The sequence below is a fragment of the Pristiophorus japonicus genome, chromosome 24, assembly GCF_044704955.1.
Source record: "Pristiophorus japonicus isolate sPriJap1 chromosome 24, sPriJap1.hap1, whole genome shotgun sequence".
Classification (NCBI taxonomy): domain Eukaryota; kingdom Metazoa; phylum Chordata; class Chondrichthyes; family Pristiophoridae; genus Pristiophorus; species Pristiophorus japonicus.
This window is the reverse complement of record NC_092000.1, coordinates 16,552,679-16,569,959: the sequence shown is the minus strand read 5'-3', so window position 1 is coordinate 16,569,959 and position 17,281 is coordinate 16,552,679. Positions and strand designations below refer to the sequence as shown.

Sequence of the window (17,281 nt, the reverse complement as noted above, 5' to 3'; positions counted from 1 at the left end):
AACATTTGCTTGATGTCAACTCTACTTAAATCAAACCCGTTCCAAATCCTGGAGATGCTGGAAACACTCAGATGGCCATTCGGAACCTGTGGCTGGAGAATTGCGGCGGTAACGTTTTGGATTTTGCTGCCAGTGTCTGCAGATCTTCGCTCCTTAGTCACAAACTTTGCCGGGTCCCAGGGAGCTGGAGGAGAAGGCGAAGGCATTGTCGGCCCAAACTGCGAGGGGCAGGTTATTCAATAAAAGACCGTGTTACAACTGCACCTATAAGGGGTGTTTTGGTGAGAGTCGAGGTGCCAGAGCACCGAGACCAAAGGTAAAGGTGATGGGGCGGAAGTTCAGTCGCGGTGGTGTCCCGGGCCGAGCGGTAAACTTTGCGTTGGCAGATGGTTTGCGTCTGCCGCCGCAAAATTCATCAGCTGGGCCCGGAGTTTGGAGCGGAGCGCTAAGGGAGGGGTTTGCACATCTCTTTTAGGGCGCTAGGCCGGCTGAGCCAGCCTCGGAGCACTCTGAGAGAGGCCTCGCGGGGTGGTGGGGAACACACCAAAACCCACACCAAAAACATTCCCAATAAATAACTCACGCCACCACAACATAAATCGCTGAAAAAAAAACAATCACACTTACCCGCGGTCGACATTACTTCCCTCACTGCGGCCGCTGCAGCTCAAACCGCCCGCTTTCACAGGCGTTCCCACCAGGGGGCGCTACGGGTCGGGCGGCAACCAAAAATTGAGCCGGTGTCACAACCAGGGGCGTTGCACACCAGCTCGCCTCTCCCGGGCGGTTATGCTCCACGCCCCGTCGATACCGGAACCGAATGTCCCGGCGAGGCGTTGGAAGCTGGCCCTCTGGGCGCCAGTGCTTATGGCCACCCCTCCGGGGCGCTAACATGGGCGGCAGAAGACCGAATTTTCAACCCAAATTTCCAAAACAAGGGAGTTTTTAACAATAATTCATTTTTGGGATGTGAGCACCGCTGGAAAGGTCGGCATTTATTGCCCATTACCTCGTCGCCCTCGAAGGTGGTGGTGAGCCACCTTCTTGAACCACTGCAGTCCGTGTGGTGAAGGTGCTCCCACACTGCTGTTAGGGAGGGAGTTCCAGGATTTTGACCCAGCGACGATGAAGGAACGGCCGATATATTTCCAAATCCGGATGGTGTGTGACTCGGAGGCGAACGTGGAGGTGATGGTTGGTGTTCCCATGCACCTGCTGCCCTTGTCCTTCTAGGGGGTAGAGGTCGTGGGTTTGGGAGGTGCCATCTGAAATGTACGCACCTGCGACTATGCCCACAGATTGGTTGAGCTGTTGCACTGTAAGTGGCTCAGCCAGTCACATGACGTTCACAAGACTCCATAAAACCCCGGTTAATTGAGTCCAGGTTCTCCACGATGAGGCGGGCAGTTGTGAGGCTGGTGGATGAACTGATTGTGTTCAAGTTGATTGTTAAACCTTTGCTAATAAACCAGCTAGTTCTTTACAGCAAATGTGTCGCTGTGAATTCTTAAGCAAAGAACCCATGAAGCTAATACTCTGCAGAAATGGTGACGCGGGTGGGAATCTCTTCATGAAGAAATTTTGGTGGAATTTTCTTTTATGAGAAGGCAACTGCAATCGGAGCATGGTGAGAAGATGTACCAGCCAGAACCCATGAACCAATCACATTGAACAACTGTTTGAGTGTGTGCCAGGAAAGAGCTGTGGGAAACCTCACACAGCTACTATTGCCCGACATAAGACCCACGCCAGTACCACTGTTCTGCCACGCCACTGGTTGCAGTCTGAAGGTAAAGCTTGTGGCCATTATTAAGGGTGAGGCTGTGAAGACCTGTTTCCTTCCTCTCTGAGTCCAGGGACTTGAGCACATAAATCTAGGCTGACTCTCCACTCCACTGAGGGAGCGCTGCACTGTCGGATGATCAGTACTGAGGGAGCGCTGTACTGTCGGAGGGGCAGTGCTGAGGGAGCGCTGTACTGTCGGATGGGCAGTACTGAGGGAGAGCTGTACTGTCGGAGGGGCAGTGCTGAGGGAGCGCTGTACTGTCGGAGGGGCAGTGCTGAGGGAGCGCTGCACTGTTGGATGGGCAGTACTGAGGGAGCGCTGCACTTTCGGAGGGGCAGTACTGAGGGAGCGCTGTACTGTCGGAGGGGCAGTGCTGAGGGAGCGCTGCACTTTCAGAGGGGCAGTACTTAGGGAGCGCTGCACTTTCGGAGGGGCAATACTGAGGGAGCCCTGCACTGTCAGAAGGGCAGTACTGAGGGAGTGCTGCACTGTCGGAGGGGCAGTACTGAGGGAGCGCTGCACTGTCGGATGGGCAGTACTGAGGGAGAGCTGTACTGTCGGAGGGGCAGTACTGAGGGAGCGCTGCACTGTCGGAGGGGCAGTACTGAGGGAGTGCTGCACTGTTGGAGGGGCAGTACTGAGGGAGCGCTGCACTGTCGGATGGGCAGTACTGAGGGAGAGCTGTACTGTCGGAGGGGCAGTGCTGAGGGAGCGCTGTACTGTCGGAGGGGCAGTGCTGAGGGAGCGCTGCACTGTCGGATGGGCAGTACTGAGGGAGCGCTGCACTTTCGGAGGGGCAGTACTGAGGGAGCGCTGTACTGTCGGAGGGGCAGTGCTGAGGGAGCGCTGCACTTTCGGAGGGGCAGTACTTAGGGAGCGCTGCACTTTCGGAGGGGCAATACTGAGGGAGCCCTGCACTGTCGGAAGGGCAGTACTGAGGGAGTGGTCAGAGGTGCCGTCCTTCGGATGAAACGTTAATCCGAGGCCCCGTCTTCCCGCTCAGGTGGACGTAAAAGATCCCATGGCACTATTTCGAAGAAGCAGAGGGGAGTTATCCCCAATGTCTTGGGGCCAATATTCATCCCTGAACCATTAAAACAGATGATCTGGGTCATTATCACATTGCTGTTCATGGGAGCTTGCTGTGCGCAAATTGGCTGCTGCGTTTCCCACATTACAACAGTGACTACACTTCATGAAGTATTTCTTTGGCTGTAAAGCGCTTTGGGATGTCCAGTGGTCGTGAAAGGCGCTATATAAACGCAAGTCTTTCTTTTTTTCTTTCTAACTGGGTCTTCTCCATGACCGGCCTGGGTGAATGCGTCTGACCAAAGTGTTCGGGGCTGGTGCTGCTCGCAGTGTTTCTTGCAGCACATAGTCTCAAAGCCAAATTCTGATGGGGGAAAAAGGGAAGTCATAATCGACATCAACTGCATCTCTGTCCAGATGTGTGATGAAAATGCAACGTGCAGTTAGAAACGGAGCCAGGCAGCAACTTCCCCTAATTGCCTCGAGAGTTTATTGAATATTTCTGGACTGATGGATTGGGGCAGGAGCTGGTAGCTGATGTACTGGGAGCCTGGGGACTTGTTCATCCCGTAATGAAGGGAGATTCTGCTGCGTCTCGTAGGATTTGCAAGAGCTGAGTATTCGCGTTTCTGGTTTCTTCTGCATGCTTAAGAGTCTCCCAGCTGAGCTACTGAGGATTGTACACTGTTTCTGCTTGCCTGATATGGGATGCACACTCCCTCCCCATTGGGACACACCTTACTTACCTATATCAGTTTTGGCCGTGGCTCAGTGGGTAGTGCACTCACCTGAGTCAGAAGGTTGTGGGTTCGAGTCCCATGAGAAAATCTAAGCTGATGCTCCCAGTGCAGTGCTGAGGGAGTGCTGCACTGTCGGAGGTGCAGTCTTTTGGATGAGACGTTAAACTGAGGCCTCGTCTGCCCTCTCAGGTGGACGTAAACGACCCCACGGCACTATTTCAAAGAAGAGCAGGGGAGTTATCCCCGGTGTCCTGGGACCAATATGTATCACTCAATCAACATTGCTAAAAAAAACAGACTATCTGGGTCATTATCACATTGCTGTCTTTGAGAGCTTGCTGTGTGCAAATTTGCTGTCGCTTTTCACACATTACAACAGTGACTATGTTCCAAAAAAGGTACTTCATTGGCTGTGAAGCGCTTTGAGTTGTCTGGTGATCGTGCAAGGCACTATATAAATGCAAGTCTTTCTTTTCTATAGGACACCGCAGGCCAGGAACGTTACCGCACCATCACTACGGCCTATTACAGGGGTGCCATGGGATTCCTGCTCATGTATGATATCACCAACCAGGACTCCTTCAATGCTGTGCATGATTGGTGAGTGTGCAGAGAGCCTGTTCATCCCGGGTCAACTCCACAATGCTTGTTCTCTGTCCACCAGGTTCACCACTGCCGCCTCATCGTGGAAAACCCAGACTCAATTGACTGGGGTTTTATTGAGTCTTGTGAACATCACGTGACTGGCTGAGTCACTAACAGTGCAACAGCTCCACAACTATTTTAGATAGAACTTTTAAATCAAGTGCCCCCTATTCGTAAGGGCACTGGAACCCACAAATTTCCAAATCAACTGGGAACTTTGCCAAATTAGATAAAAATTCTGTTCCCAGGGGTGATGATGCACTCCAGTCCCTCCGGTGCCCACCTCTCGTGGAAGGCCGCGAGCGTACCGGTGGACACGGCGTGCTCCATCTCCAGGGACACCCTGGCTCGGATGTAACTGCGGAAGAGAGGCAGGTAGTCGGGCTGAACGACCCCCTCGACCGCCTGGTGCCTGGACTGGCTGATGGCCCCCTTGGCCATGCCCAGGAGCAGGCCCACGAGGGGGCCTTTCGACCTACCCGCTCCCCACCGCCCAAAGATCAGGAGCGTGCGACTGAAGTGCAGCCAGAAATTGAGGAACAGCCCCTTCAAATAATGGAAGAGGGGCTGCAACCTCGCACACTGCACATACACGTGGAACACGGACTCCTCCAGACCACAGAAATTACAGGCGGCCCGGGAGCCCATGAACCGACTTAAAAACTTATTGCACGGGACTGCCCCGTGCACCACCCTCCAGTCCAAGTCCCCAATAAATAAAGGGAGGACTCCCGCGTAGAGTGCACACCATTGGGGACCCCCAGGTCTTCCGGACGGCAAGATGGTGCGCCATGGCGTGTCCGGATGGCAGACGAGGATGGCAAAGTGGAGAGTGTGCAGGAGCAGCCCGTACAGGTATCCCCTCGTGCGGAACTTAAAAGGCAACGGCTCCACAAGTCTTGCGAGCATACTCACAGGTGCGTACATTATAGACAGCAGTCTCTTCATTCCTCTGGTGTCCGTTTGTCCAACAGGGCCACGCAGATCAAGACCTACTCCTGGGACAATGCTCAGGTCATCCTCGTGGGCAATAAATCTGACCTGGAAGATGACCGTGTTGTCCCCACAGAAGATGGAAGGCGATTGGCTGACGAATTAGGTATACAAAACACATTTGCTCCTCGCTTAAGGTCAACAATAGGTCCTGTGGGCTGCCGGTTGTTTCGCTTTCCAGTGTTTCCCACCCAGCTGTTACATGACCAGCACTTGCCTTTTGAGTACCAACCTGAGCGGGCTCATTTTCTGCAGAAAAAAGAGCACTGAAGTCCATAAGAACATAAGAAATAGGAGCAGGAGTAGGCCACCTGGCCCCTTGAGTCTGCTCCGCCATTCAATAAGATCATGTCTGATCTGATCTTGGCCTCAGCTCCACTTGCCTGCCCTCTCCCCATAACCCTTGACTCCCTTATCGCTCAAAAATCTGTCTATCTCCACCTTAAATATATTCAATGGCCCAGCCTCCACAGCTCTCTGGGGCAGAGAATTCCACAGATTTACAATCCTCTGAGAGAAGAAATTCCTCTACATCTCAGTTTTGAATGGGTGGCCCCTTATTCTGAGACTACGCCCCTAGTTTTAGTTTCCCCTATGAGTGGAAACATCCTCTCTGCATCCACCTTGTCGAGCCCCCTCATTATCTTATATGTTTCAATAAGATCACCTCTCATTCTTCTGAACTCCAATGACTAGAGGCCCAACCTACTCAACCTATCTTCATAGTCAGCCCCTCTCATCTCCAGAATCAACCTAGTGAACCTTCTCGGAACAGCCTCTAATGCAAGTATATCCTTCCTTAAATACAGAGACCAAAACTGTACGCAGTACTCCAGGTGTGGCCTCACCAATACCCTGTACAGTTAGGATGCGTTGGATTTGGTTCTTGACTTCTGCAAACCCTCAGTAAGCAATTCTTAGCTGCTGGAGACAGGGTTACTGGAAAGCGCCCTCTCGGAAGGAGAATGCATTGTTTTCTGCTGGGCCTCTGTGGAACTAACCTTTTTTTTATTCATTCATGGGATGTGGGCATCGCTGACAGGGCCAGCATTTATTGCCCTTCCCTAATCACCCTCGAAGGTGGTGGTGAGCCGCCTTCCTGAACTGCAGAGGGGCAGTTAAGAGTCAACCACGTTGCTGTGGGTCTGGAGTCACATATAGGCCCAGACCGGGTAAGGACAGCTTATTTCCTTCCCTAAGGGACATTAGTGAACCAGATGGGTTTTTACGACAATCCGGTAGTTTCATGGTCACTAGCTTTTTATTCCAGATTTATTGAATTGAATTTAAATTCCCCAGCTGCCGTGATGGGATGTGAACTTGTGTTTCTGGATCATTAGTCCCGGCCTCTGGATTACCATTCCCCTTCTTCTCTTCAGTGTCTAATGACTCATGAGGCAACCCATTTCTTCCACTGCTTTACGTCCAGCAGAATGTGCTCTGGGTTATCTCAACAACAGCTCGGAACGAAGTCCCTTTTTGGGCCAGCATTTATTGCCCATCCCTAATTGCCCTCAAGATTGTGGTGGTGAGCTGCCATTCTTGAACCGCAGAGGGGCAGTTAAGAGTCAACCACATTGCTGTGGGTCTGGAGTCACATGTAGGCCCAGATCGGGTAAGGGCGGCAGATTTCCTTCCCGAAAGGGTCAGTCAATCATCTGACACGAAACTCCCGACCAAGGGAACCGGCTTTATGGAATGGGGGTGGGGAGTGGAGGGGATGGGGAGTGGAGGGGATGGGGTGCGAGGTGGGAGGGGGGAGAGGTGGGGGAAGGGGGAGGAGAGAGGGGGTGGGGGAGGGGAGGGGAGGGGGGTGTCACCATGGCCCACTCCCATTGGCTGCGAATACCCTGCCACATGCCATTCACTGGGGTTGCCTATCGTGTGGCTCGAACACATAACCTTCTGACTCGGAGGCAGGAATGCTCCAACTCACCCAAGTCTCACTCCCAGAACTAACTATCAGGAGGTGAAAATTGGGGTGAACCTTCCTGTAACAAAAGTGAAACAGTTTACTCTGATTGTCCATGTTACTGTTTTTTTTTCATTCTGTCATGGTATATCTGGGTTTAACACGGTAAACTGTTCCAAAGGGCTTCACAGTAGCGATTATCAGCCAAAACTGAGCCACATAAGGAGATATTAGGACAGATGACCAGAAGCTTGGCCAAAGAGGTAGGTTTTAAGGAGCATCTTAAAGGAGGAGAGAGAGGTAGAGAGTGAATTCCAGAACTTGGGCCTAGGCAGCTGAAGGCATGGCCACCAATGGTTGAGCGATTATAATCAGGGATGGCCAAGAGGCCAGAATTGGAGGAGCGTAGAGATGTTGGAGAGGTGCAAGGCTGGAGGAGGTTACAGAGATCGGGAGTGTGGGGAGGGGGGGTGGTGAGGCCATGAAGGAATTTGAACACCAGGAGGAGAATTTTAAAATCGAGGCGCTGCCGGACCCGGAGCCAATGTAGGTCAGCGAGCACAGGGGGGTGATGGGTGAATGGGTTAGGAAACGGGCAGCTGAGTTTTGGATGAGCTGAAGTTTATGGGGGGTAGGCGGTGGAAGGAGAACGTTGGAACAATTCCTCTACAGCTCAGCAGTGCGTTGCTCTTTGCTAACGGTTCTTGTCACGGTTGGGGGAATAGGCTTCAATGGAGTCGTGCATGGGGAGGGCGGCGGGGTGGGAGAAATGAGGCTTTATCAATACGTGTTCATAGAAACATAGAAAATAGGAGCAGCAGTAGGCCATTCGGCCCTTCGAATGCACCACCATTCAATATGATCTTGGCTGATCCTCTATCTCAACACCATAACCCTTGGTGCCTTTTGTTTCTAGAAATCTATCTATCTCCCTCTTAAATATATTCAGTGACTTGGCCTCCACAGCCTTCTGTGGGAGAGAATTCCACAGGTTCACCACCCTCTGAGTGAAAACATTTCTCCTCATCTCGGTCCTAAATTTCCTACCCCATATCCTGAGACTGTGACCTCTTGTTCTAGACTTCCCAGCCAGGGGAAACATTCTCCCCGCATCCAGTCTGTCCAACTCAGTGTCTCATAGAGGACCACCTAGTGGACTACTTGGTAATGCAACTGCAAATGTTTATACACAAAGCATCATGTGACCAAGGTCACCTGACCACGTTCCTGTCGAGCCATCTTGTAAGTTGTCGAGAATATGTCACATTCTCCCCTCTCTCCCTTTCTCTTTCTCGGGCAGGTTTTGAGTTTTTCGAGGCGAGTGCCAAAGAAAACGCCAACGTGAAGCAGGTTTTCGAGCGGCTGGTCGATATCATCTGCGTGAAGATGTCCGAGAGCCTGGATGTGGACCCCACGCTGATCAGCAACAACAAGAATTCCTCCCTGGCGGAGAAGCCCAAGCCAGAACAAAGTGGCTGTCCGTGCTAGGAATCCTGACCTCTTCTGAATCAGCAATCACAGAGGACACTGCTAAGAACGGATTTGGGGAGGAAAAGGTGGGGGGAGGGGGGGGGGGAAATTTGGCTTCAAAATGTATTTAAGATTCAGGGGATTAACACTTGTCAAAATCTATTTCATTTTTGTTGAGGATTTGGCCAAACATTTCTATGTGTGACAGACACACAGGCCCTCGAGGTCCATTGACCCATCCAATTGAAGAGTAACTTTCAACGCTCACCCCACACAGGTCTAAAGTAGCGATTGCTAAGCTGGCACTGGGAAGTGGGAATGGTTTGGTAAAATAGCCCGTGTTCTACACTGGCGTTGGCAGCTGGTGTGTTCAATACTTGCACCAGTTGACCCATGCATACCGTGGTTGGGAGGAATGTTTCCAAATTGGGAAAACTGGGAACTTGTGTCTGCAAGTAGGGTCTAAAGAGATAAACAAAAAAAAAGTGGTGAACTTTTTCTATTTGAAGGTAAGGTGAAGGTTAGCGCGGTGAGTAGTCGCGGCATGGAAGTACCACTTCCTGGTGTCTGGAGCGCTTATTGGTGATCAATGGCTGCAGAGATTGCACGGTGAAACTGACCCCCACCACCCACTCCCTCTCTCCTTCCCCAGACCGCGGGTGGCTGACACAACGGGAAAGGAAAGGTGTACCTTTTGAGTGTTCTGCCATTCCTGCAGTGCTGGCATTAGTGCAGAAAGGCCAAATTTGGAATAATATTTCTCCGTGCATGCTGCCAATTCTCTGCCGTGTGCCTATAAAATGAATGTTTTCAGAATTTGTGAAGCTGTGTTTTATTCGCTGATGCCCGCGCATTTTGACTGCCGTTCAAGGGGTTGACTCACTCGCTTGGGAGCGCAGCCCACTTGAACAGGACCCTCCGTGAATGTGCTTCAGCTTTTTGATGCCTGGCTGCTACGTGTCCGTGCCCGTCTCTCACTGGCCTTTTTTTTCCTTTGCTCTGTCCTGCCTGTGTTCGTTTGCTGAAGGTTGTCCCAGCAGGTGTCGAGGGCTGTTCAGCGTGAAGTCTGCAGGCACGGTCTATTCTTTCTGATTGTAAGAACAGCAGAGGGCAACATGTATGTCCCTTGGGGTGGAATTATGTTTACGTAGAATTTCATCATCATAGGCAGTCCCTCGGAATCGAGGAAGACTTGCTTCCACTCTTAAAATGAATCCTTAGGTGGCTGAACAGTCCAATACGAGAGCCACAGTCCCTGTCACAAGTGGGACAGATTGTTGTTGAGGGAAAGGGTGGGTGAGACAGATTTGCCGCACGCTCTTTCCGCTGCCTGCGTTTGGTTTCTGCATGCTCTCGGCGATGAGACTCGAGGTGCTCAATGTCATGTATCCTACATGCTACTGTTTGTACCATCACAAGGTGTGCCACCAGAGTCTGAAGTCATTATCAGAGCATCCAAGGACATAACACTCAGCGCCCTCCCAGATGCACTTCCTCCACTTAGGACAGTCTTTGGCCAGGGACTCCCAGGTGTCGGTGGGAATGTTGCATTTTATCAAGGAGGCTTTGAGGGTGTCCCTGTAACGTTTCCTCTGCCCACCTTTGGCTCGTTTGCCGTGAAGGAGTTCCGAGTAGAGCGCTTGCTTTGGGAGTCTCGTGTAGAATGCACAGCACAGAAACAGGCCTTTCAGCCCAACTAGTCCGTGCCGGGGTTTATGCTCCACACCAGCCTCCTCTCACCCTTCTTCATCTAACCCTATCAATATATCCCTTTCTCCCTCATGTGTGTATCTAGCTTCCCCTTAAATACATCCACGCTATTCGCCTCAACCACTCCCTGTGGTAGCGAGTTCCACATTCTCACCACTCTCTGGGCTTCTCCTGAATTCCCGATTAGATTTATTAGTGACTATCTTATATTTCTGGCCCTTAGTTCCATGCTCCCCCACAAGTGGAGACGCTTTCTCTACATCAACCTATCAAACCCTTTCAAAATCATAAAAGCCTCTATCAGGTCACTGCTCAGTCTTCTCTTTTCTAGCCTATTCAGTCTTTCCTGATACTTATCACTTCTTAGTTCGGGTATCATCCTTGTAAGTCTTTAATGCATCTTCTCCAGTGCCTCTATAATCCTTATTATAATATCGAGACCAGCACTGTGCACAGTACTCTAATGTGGTCCATCCAACATAACATTTTAAATTATTTCACATTTTTTTTAATTATTCTTGTATGCCGTTTTTAAATTAAATCAAGAGACCTGGTAGCATTTGGGGATTGGAATTACCAGGTTACTCCCACGTTCTACTCTACGTAAACTTGAGGTGATCCAAAACTCGGCTGCCCCCGTGTCGTAACTCGCACCAAGTCCCGCTCACTCATCACCCCCTTGTGCTCGCTGACCTACATTGGCTTCCTGTTAAGCAACGCCTCAATTTCAAAATTCTCATCCTGGTTTATAAACCCCTCCATGGCCTCGCCCCTCCCTATCTCTGTAATCTCCTCCAGCCCCACAACACCCCCCGAGATGTCTGTGCTCCTCTAATTCTGCCCTCTTGACCATCCCTGATTATAATCGCTCAACCATTGGTGGCCGTGCCTTCTGTTGCCTGGGCCCCAAGCTCTGGAACTCCCTGCCTAAACCTCTCTGCCTCTCTTTCCTCCTTTAAGATGCTCCTTAAAACCTAAAAACCTACCTCTTTGACGAAGTATCTGTTGCAATTTCTTCTTGTGTGCCTTGGTATCAAATATTTGCCTTTCAACACTCCTGTGACACACCTTGGGATGTTTTACATTAGAACATAAGAAATAGGAGCAGGAGTAGGCCATACGGCCCCTCAAGCCTGCTCCGCCATGCAATAAGATCGCGGCTGATCTGATCATGGACTCAGCTCCCCTTCCCTGCCCGCTCCCCATAACCCCTTATCTCCTTATCGTTTAAGACACTGTCTATTTCTGTCTTAAATTTATTCAGTGTCCCACTTCCACAGCTCTCTGAAGCAGCGAATTCCACAGATTTACAACCCTCAGAGAAGAAATTTCTCCTCATCTCAGTTTGAAATGGGCGGCCCCTTTTTCTAAGATCATGCCCTTTTACTACGTTTAAGGCGCTATATAAATGCAAGTTGTTCGTTTCAAGTTCTATGATCCCTCCATGGATGCGTTTTTCTAGTTCTTGGTCAGATTGTTGGAACATTCTACTTTTGAAAGGAATTTGTGTCAGAAGGCCAAAGTGACTGACTAACGAGACTTCCCATACAGCGAGCACGCGTCCCGTCAACTGGCATTGGGCGGCATCGAGCACAAGGCCTCTGTGGGTCCAGGTGGCTTCAGGCTCCCAGCTGAGAAAGTACAGGTATAATGTCTCAAATTTGGCAACCTCGGGACCGAGACTGTGCTGGCTTTTGGCTTTTTCCAGATTTCGGAATGCCAAAGAGTCCGAAGAGTGTACCCTGGGTCGGGTCGGGGTCGGGAGTCATTCGGCAAGGCTCGGAACGATCGCACACCATTTAAAACATGGCGGCGAGGCCGATAACTAGTCTGGCCCATCGGTCTTTGGACCATAATGCCGGATTTTATTTTGCTGAATATCAATTGCGATTTTCTCAAAAAAGCGTCCGGTTTTCCGGACAATGCCGATTTTCGGAAAGCCGGATTTGAGACGTGGTACCTGTACTATAGCAAGGTGGGCAGTGGGCCTTGTGTCTCCCAGGTTCAAGGGTTGGGGATGAGGTAGGATCATGGTTTGAGTTCTGATTTGCTGATATGCCATCGCCACAATCAGAAGTAGGTGAAAACTGTATAAAGTTCACCCAAAATTAAGAATAGCCCAAAACTAGAGCACATCGAAATGGGAGCGAATAATTTTTTTTCTCTTTTTTTTCCCCCAAAGATGTTGGTTTTAATGGTATTTGTTTGTTTGTGCACTTTGCTTGTCCCTTGACCCTGCGGTGCACTTTGAACCCCAACGGTAGCAGACGTCAGTAATCTCCATTGCCCACTGCTGATAGGTGCTTGTTCACTGTAGTTTTTTCACCCAGAGGGTGGTGGGGATCTGGAACTCACTGCCTGAAAGGGTGGTAGAGGCAGAAAGCCTCATCGCATTTAAAAAGTACTTGGATGTGCACTTGAAGTGCCGTAACCTACAGGGCTACGGACCAAGAAAGTGGGATTAGGCTGGGTAGCTCTTTGCAGGCCGGCGCAAACACGGGTCGAATAGCCTCTTTCCGTGCTGTAAATTTCTATGATTTTAGTGACTTTTTAGAAGATAACCCAGTCTGCAGTCGTTGCCTTCTGATTGTGCAGTGTTGTTTTCATAGTTTTGACTGCCAATATTACAGTGTGCAATTCAGGTCCGTGACTGCGGCCCATGGGGCTGCTTAACTGGGACAGATTAGGTTAGATTTTCAGAAAATGGTAGTTTTATGCCAAAATGACCGTTTTTGCTGTGCGACTGTTTTTAGTCCTAATTTTCGGCCTTTATGGCTGTCGGTAAAGTCAGTGTTGCACGAGGACTCGTGGCGCAACCTGCGAGTTTCGGCAACTTTAGTCTGGGGCCGGTAGTGCTGCGAGAGAGGCCTTGGGGGAGGGGGGGAGAAACAAGAACAAAAAAATTGCAAAAGACATTCAAAAAACATTCACAAAGCCCTTGCCTACTAAATCGCTGGAACATACTTAAAGAATAAAAACTTTTAACTTACCTTTGTTGCAGGTCTCCATACTTACCGCTGCTGGCAAGGGCTGCACCGACCGGTTTGGCCCCGTCGGTATTCTGGGCGCGGCGTACGGGTCGGGAAAGTGCGACACAAACGCAATCCGGTCGTTGCACGTCGGCGCCCCTCTCCCCGGCGGTACGCGTGGAAGCGCCGCCGCAAAGAGGCGCCCGAGGATCCCGCCGACCGTGTTTTCGCCCGCGGAGGGTCAAATCGCGGAGAAAACCCGGTCGCAAATCTGGCCCTTTGGAGTTTCTATAGCGCCTTTCACCGCCTCAGGACATCCCAAAGCACTTTACAGCCAATGAAGTAGTTTTGAAGTGCAGTCACTGTTGTAATGTAGGACAGTGACCACACTGAGCACAGAATAGTATATTCTGAAAATAATTACTCATTACTTGGAGAAGATGTTGCTTCTAAGCTGCAAGTGTTAGAAGCTGCAAGTGTGCGCAGCGATGCAGTAATGTGCAAGTTCCCGCACAACCCGCTCACAAGCTTGTAAATACCGCGCTTGCATTGAAATTTAAAGGGACCGTGCATTAAAATAAAGAGGCCATGCACGACGTAGATCATTTAGAGGGAACACTGTTGGGGAGTAAGGGGAGGGGGAGAGAGAACAGTAGCCCGATAGCAACCTCGATGTGACTGTTCGTCTGTAAAAGCCCAACATGGCAGGGTACCCAATCTACACCAGCGCGTTTATTTTTGAATTGGCTGGCTCCATTGTATTTGGCTCTAAGACATTTGGGGGCGGAAATTCGGTCGCACCCTCTGTTGCGGCGTTAACCCGGGCGGGGCGGTAAATTTTGCGTCGGGAAATGCTTTGCGTCTCCAGCCGCAACATTCACCAGCTGGGCCCTGAGTGTGGGGTGGAGGCGTTCCACACCTCTCTCAGGCGGCAAGGCCGGCTGAGCAACTGAAAATCCCCGAGCTAGACAGCCGGCCCCGGAGTGCCCTGGGGGGAAAAAAAAAAAATCGGCAAAAAAAAACACCAAAAATATTCCCGACACCTTGCTCGCCCCACATAAACATAAACCGCTAAATTGAAAACAATCACATGTACCTGATTCTTTCGCTCACCGCGGCCGGGACAGCTCGGACCGCCCGCTTTCCCAGGCGGTCCCACTAGGGGGCGCTACATGGTCAGCGGCAAACAAAAATCCTCGCGCTGTCGAAAACCGGGGGCGTTGCACACTGGCTCGACACCCCTGGGCGGTGCTGGTCAGCACCGTCGGCACCGGCACACAATGTGCCGAACGGCACGAACGCTGGCGTTTGCGGCTCCGAACCCCTTTAGCGCCCCCCCCGTTCCCACCCTTTCCAGGGGCGCTAAGCGAATGAATTTCTACCCCTTGGTGGATTTTTTTGTGTTACCACTGCCATTGCGATTGGACAGGTTTTCCATTGCAGGTCTTCTCAACAGTTGAGCTGCAGCCTTGGCAGAAGCACGGGAAGGTGTATTGCTAATCCAAGATTTTGCATAGTTACGTAAAGTCTACAACACAGAAACAGGCCATTTGCCCAACTGCTCCGTACTGGTGTTTATGCTCCACAAGGGCCTCCTCCCACCCTACTGTCTCACCCTATCAGCACCTCCCTCTATTTCCTTCTCCCTCATATACTTATCTCATCATCATCATAAGCAGTCCTTCGAAGTGAGGATGACTTGCTTCCACGCCAAAAAGGGATGAGTTCACAGGTATTTCAATGAAGGACGTAATATTCCAGGTCCCAAACTACATCCTGAAGGGTGGAAGATGCCTGTGCGTGGATTTTTTTAACGTGGGCTGGCCGTTGCACACCAGCCACCACACGGGCTCGACAGAGCTAGGCCTTGGTCCAGTGGCAAGGGTTAACCAGGACGACTGGAGACCTGCTCTGCTGCACAGACCGAGCGCGCACACATATCGCAGTGTGGGCTGGGCCCGTGCTTGTCTAGCCTCCCTTTAAATGCATCCATGCTATTCGTCTAAACCATTCCCTGCAGTAGCGAGTTCCACATTCTCTCCACTCGCTGGGTAAATGCTTCTCCTGAATTCCCGAATGGATTTATTAATCTGTCTGTTTTTTATGACCTGTAGTTTTTGTATAGTTTCTCCATCTGTTTCTTCACTGGCCCAGAGGGAAACTTATGGAGGGAAATACCAGGCAATTAAATGGAAAAATGAAGTGGCAAATGGGAATCGACCATCTCCAGGGGCAGTGGACTAACAACAAAAGTCCCCCACTGCCACCGAGGGTTTTGTGCCCAAATTCACACCTTGCTGAATCTTCTCTCCACTTTCAGCTGCCACTGAATCCTGGGGCACGAGACGTGTTCGAACGAACCGCCCTGTTACCTCGCTGTGCTGTTTTCCGGCCTGCTTTACATTTTTGCAACCAAATGCCAGAACTCGCTCAAGTTTCGTGAGGTGCAAGCGAACAGTTTCTGTATTCATTAAGTATTAATTTAAATTTAAATTTAAAAACAATTAATTCCGGTCCTGGCTCCAGCTGTTCGGAATCCTCCCCCACCAAAATCAAATGCGTTTCAGGGAAGTCATCGGTTAATAAAAAAGAGAAAATGCTGGAAACGGTCAGGCGGCTTTTGTGGAGAGAGCAACAGAGTTAACTTTCAGATCAGAACTTTGTCAGTAATCTGTTAATCCTCCTGCACCCAAATGATGGGGGGGGGGGGGTTAGCAGAGGTGGGACCAGAGATGGTCATCTTCAAATACCTGTACCACCTCCATCTTATTATTCTTTGTGCCAATCGTGTCCTTTAGTGCCTGAAATTGGGCGATGATCTCGCTAATTGCTAAATGGCTGCTTTTCAGCCAATTAGCACCTGTATGGCCAACAAAGTGATCTGATTGGAGGCTTCTCTTGAGAAGTTTGATGGGTCAAAATATTCGCTGCAAAAGAATTGACCCAGCAGTCAGGATAAGTTGGGGATCAAATCCCAGAATTGTGCTAATCTTTATAATCTTGTACTGACAAGCTTCACTCTTATGAGATCCCCAGAAGAGCTCAGTTTGAAGGAATGGGCTATCTTACTGCCCAATTTGTTTTAAAGTCAATACAGGGTGTGCAACAGTGGTAGAATCTAGAGACTGGTGGGATTTGGGGCAGTTCCCTCTTGTAGCTAATCGGCAAAGTCCTAGGCTGCGATTAGCATCTTGAACCTGCTACTTGGTGTATACACACAGCAGGCCACAGTGGATGCAGGGAGGATATTTCCACTCGTAGGGGAAACTAAAACTAGGGGAGATAGTCTCAGACTGAGGGGTCGCCCATTTAAAACTAAGATGAGGAATTTCGTCTCTCTGAGGATTGTAACGCTGTGGAATTCTCTGCCCCAGAGAGATGTGGAGGCTGGGTCATTGAATATATTTAAGGCAGAGACAGACAGATTTTTGAGCGATAAGGGAGTCAAGGGTTAAAGGGAGCGGGCAGGGAAGTGGAGCTGAGCCCAAGATCAGATCAGCCATGATCTTAATGGCCCAGAAATCCCGATTGGCTGCTTTCCGCGGGGCGATCGGGTAAAAAAACTTCTAAAAGATGCGCAGTTACCTGTTCCTGCTGTGCCCACGAGAGTTCCCGGTCCTGAGGCCTCCACTGACTGCGCAGCACAGCGCGTGCACGTCGGGATGCGTGCAAGGCTGGAGCTGCAGTCACATGGCTCTGGGCAGCCAATCAGGTAAAATATGTTCTCATTCATAATAATGGGAACCCCAAACACACAAAACATTAATTAAAAAATAGAAAAAATACACTACACATTTAACATTAATTTAAATTAAAATTATTTATGTATTATTAAAAAAATATATTTTCCTGATTTTTAAAAGAAGTTTTTAAAATTATGCTTTAAAATAAATTTATATCAGGCGCAAGAGTTTGCAGGACATTTGCTGGGCAAGATATGGGTAAATACCGCAATCCTGCCCTTGCAAATGTCCTCGCTCCTGAGATGCGGAAGACCTGTCAGGCTCCAGCATTGTGCACTGAAAAC

At 50.2% G+C, this 17,281-nt stretch overlaps 1 protein-coding gene across 4 annotated transcripts in view; it reads left to right on the top strand.

The window, feature by feature from the left end:
• Positions 1-8,668, top strand: part of rab3da (RAB3D, member RAS oncogene family, a) — a 63,173-nt gene extending 54,505 nt beyond the window's left edge. For all 4 annotated transcript variants that reach the window (XM_070867295.1, XM_070867299.1, XM_070867296.1 and 1 more), the window contains 3 exons: positions 4,037-4,155; positions 5,175-5,299; positions 8,406-8,668. In XM_070867295.1, coding sequence (XP_070723396.1) covers positions 4,037-4,155; positions 5,175-5,299; positions 8,406-8,593 — 432 coding nt within the window. In that variant the 3' untranslated portion in view covers positions 8,594-8,668. The remainder of the gene's footprint in view (positions 1-4,036; positions 4,156-5,174; positions 5,300-8,405) is intronic.
• Positions 8,669-17,281: the final 8,613 nt, after the last annotated feature.